The following is a 1,079-nucleotide window of genomic DNA, read 5'->3' as shown; positions in this document are numbered from 1 at the left end:
TCCTCCCGCAGATGCAGAGTGTCATGTACGAGCTCATGTCAGAGCTCAACGACCGCAGCGAGGACTTGGAGCGTCAGATGCTGTCCCTGGAGCAGCGGGTGGAGCAACTCACCGCAGGCTTCAACGCGCTGCCGGCACACCTGTCTGCAACCCTCAGCGCCCAGCACGCCGCCCTGGTCCACCTGCTAAGAGAGAGGGATTCGAGGGACGGCAGAGGGGGAGGCGGAGGGGCCGTGGTCCCGCTCTCCCCGACTGCTTCACTACCAAACGTGACGACACCGGTGTCGCCGGTCCAGGCCGCGTCTCCCACACAACCCTCATTTCAGGTCTCTACTTTAGCCTTGGAGTCCCCGATGTCGCCCCCGCCCCAAAGCCCAGACGGGAGCCAAGAGGGAAGTCCCAACGCCTGCACCTCTGGCTGCTGAGGACAGCTCCGAGGACCGGGAAGAGACAAACCTGGGAACAAAACAGGCAGAGAGGAGGGAGAGAGGAGGGAGAGAGACAGTGTCGGCGCTCTCACTTCAGACTAGGAGGGGAGAAATGAGGGAGGAGGTGAGAAATGTGTGGTGATCCTCCGAAACTAACGCTTCATGAGGGAGGGATGAACGCGGGACAATGAGGAGGAATAATGGGATTAAGATGGAGGGCCGGTATGAGTGATGAGACATGTTAGCAACTTTGGGGCGCTTTTTCTTGACGGAGGAAGGAGAAGAAAAATGGAGATAAAATGGAGACTCTACAAGGTGTGGGGGGGAGGAAGGATGTCAGGACGCTGAGAAATGGAGGTAGAGAGACTGAGGAGGGGGAAGAAAAGGGGAGGAGAAGTAACAAGGAATAATTATATGAACTCCTAAATGGAATCCACTCCAATTACTGAAAAAGGCCTTTTATTCTCTTCATCTCTCTTTTCTCTTTCTCTGTCTCTACCTCCTTCCTTCCCCCTCTCCCAATCTCTCACTTGCTTCATCAGGAATTAATGACCATGACTTTTTATCCTTATGATGTATTTTCTATCTGAATGCTAATTGTGTGTTAACGAGCATCCCTTTAACAGAAGGTTCGATCAATACGACCATGAT

General features: G+C 53.6%; 1 protein-coding gene across 1 annotated transcript in view; it reads left to right on the top strand.

Annotated features, from left to right (window-relative positions):
• Positions 1–1,079, top strand: part of kcnn3 (potassium intermediate/small conductance calcium-activated channel, subfamily N, member 3) — a 52,327-nt gene extending 51,248 nt beyond the window's left edge. The window contains exon 10 of the mRNA XM_080470893.1: positions 12–1,079. Within this exon, the coding sequence (XP_080327019.1) occupies positions 12–425 (414 nt within the window). The 3' untranslated portion in view covers positions 426–1,079. The remainder of the gene's footprint in view (positions 1–11) is intronic.

The sequence above is a fragment of the Lipophrys pholis genome, assembly GCF_963383615.2.
Source record: "Lipophrys pholis genome assembly, chromosome: 9".
Taxonomy (NCBI): Eukaryota; Metazoa; Chordata; class Actinopteri; order Blenniiformes; family Blenniidae; genus Lipophrys; species Lipophrys pholis.
This window is presented reverse-complemented; position numbering and strand designations above follow the sequence as displayed.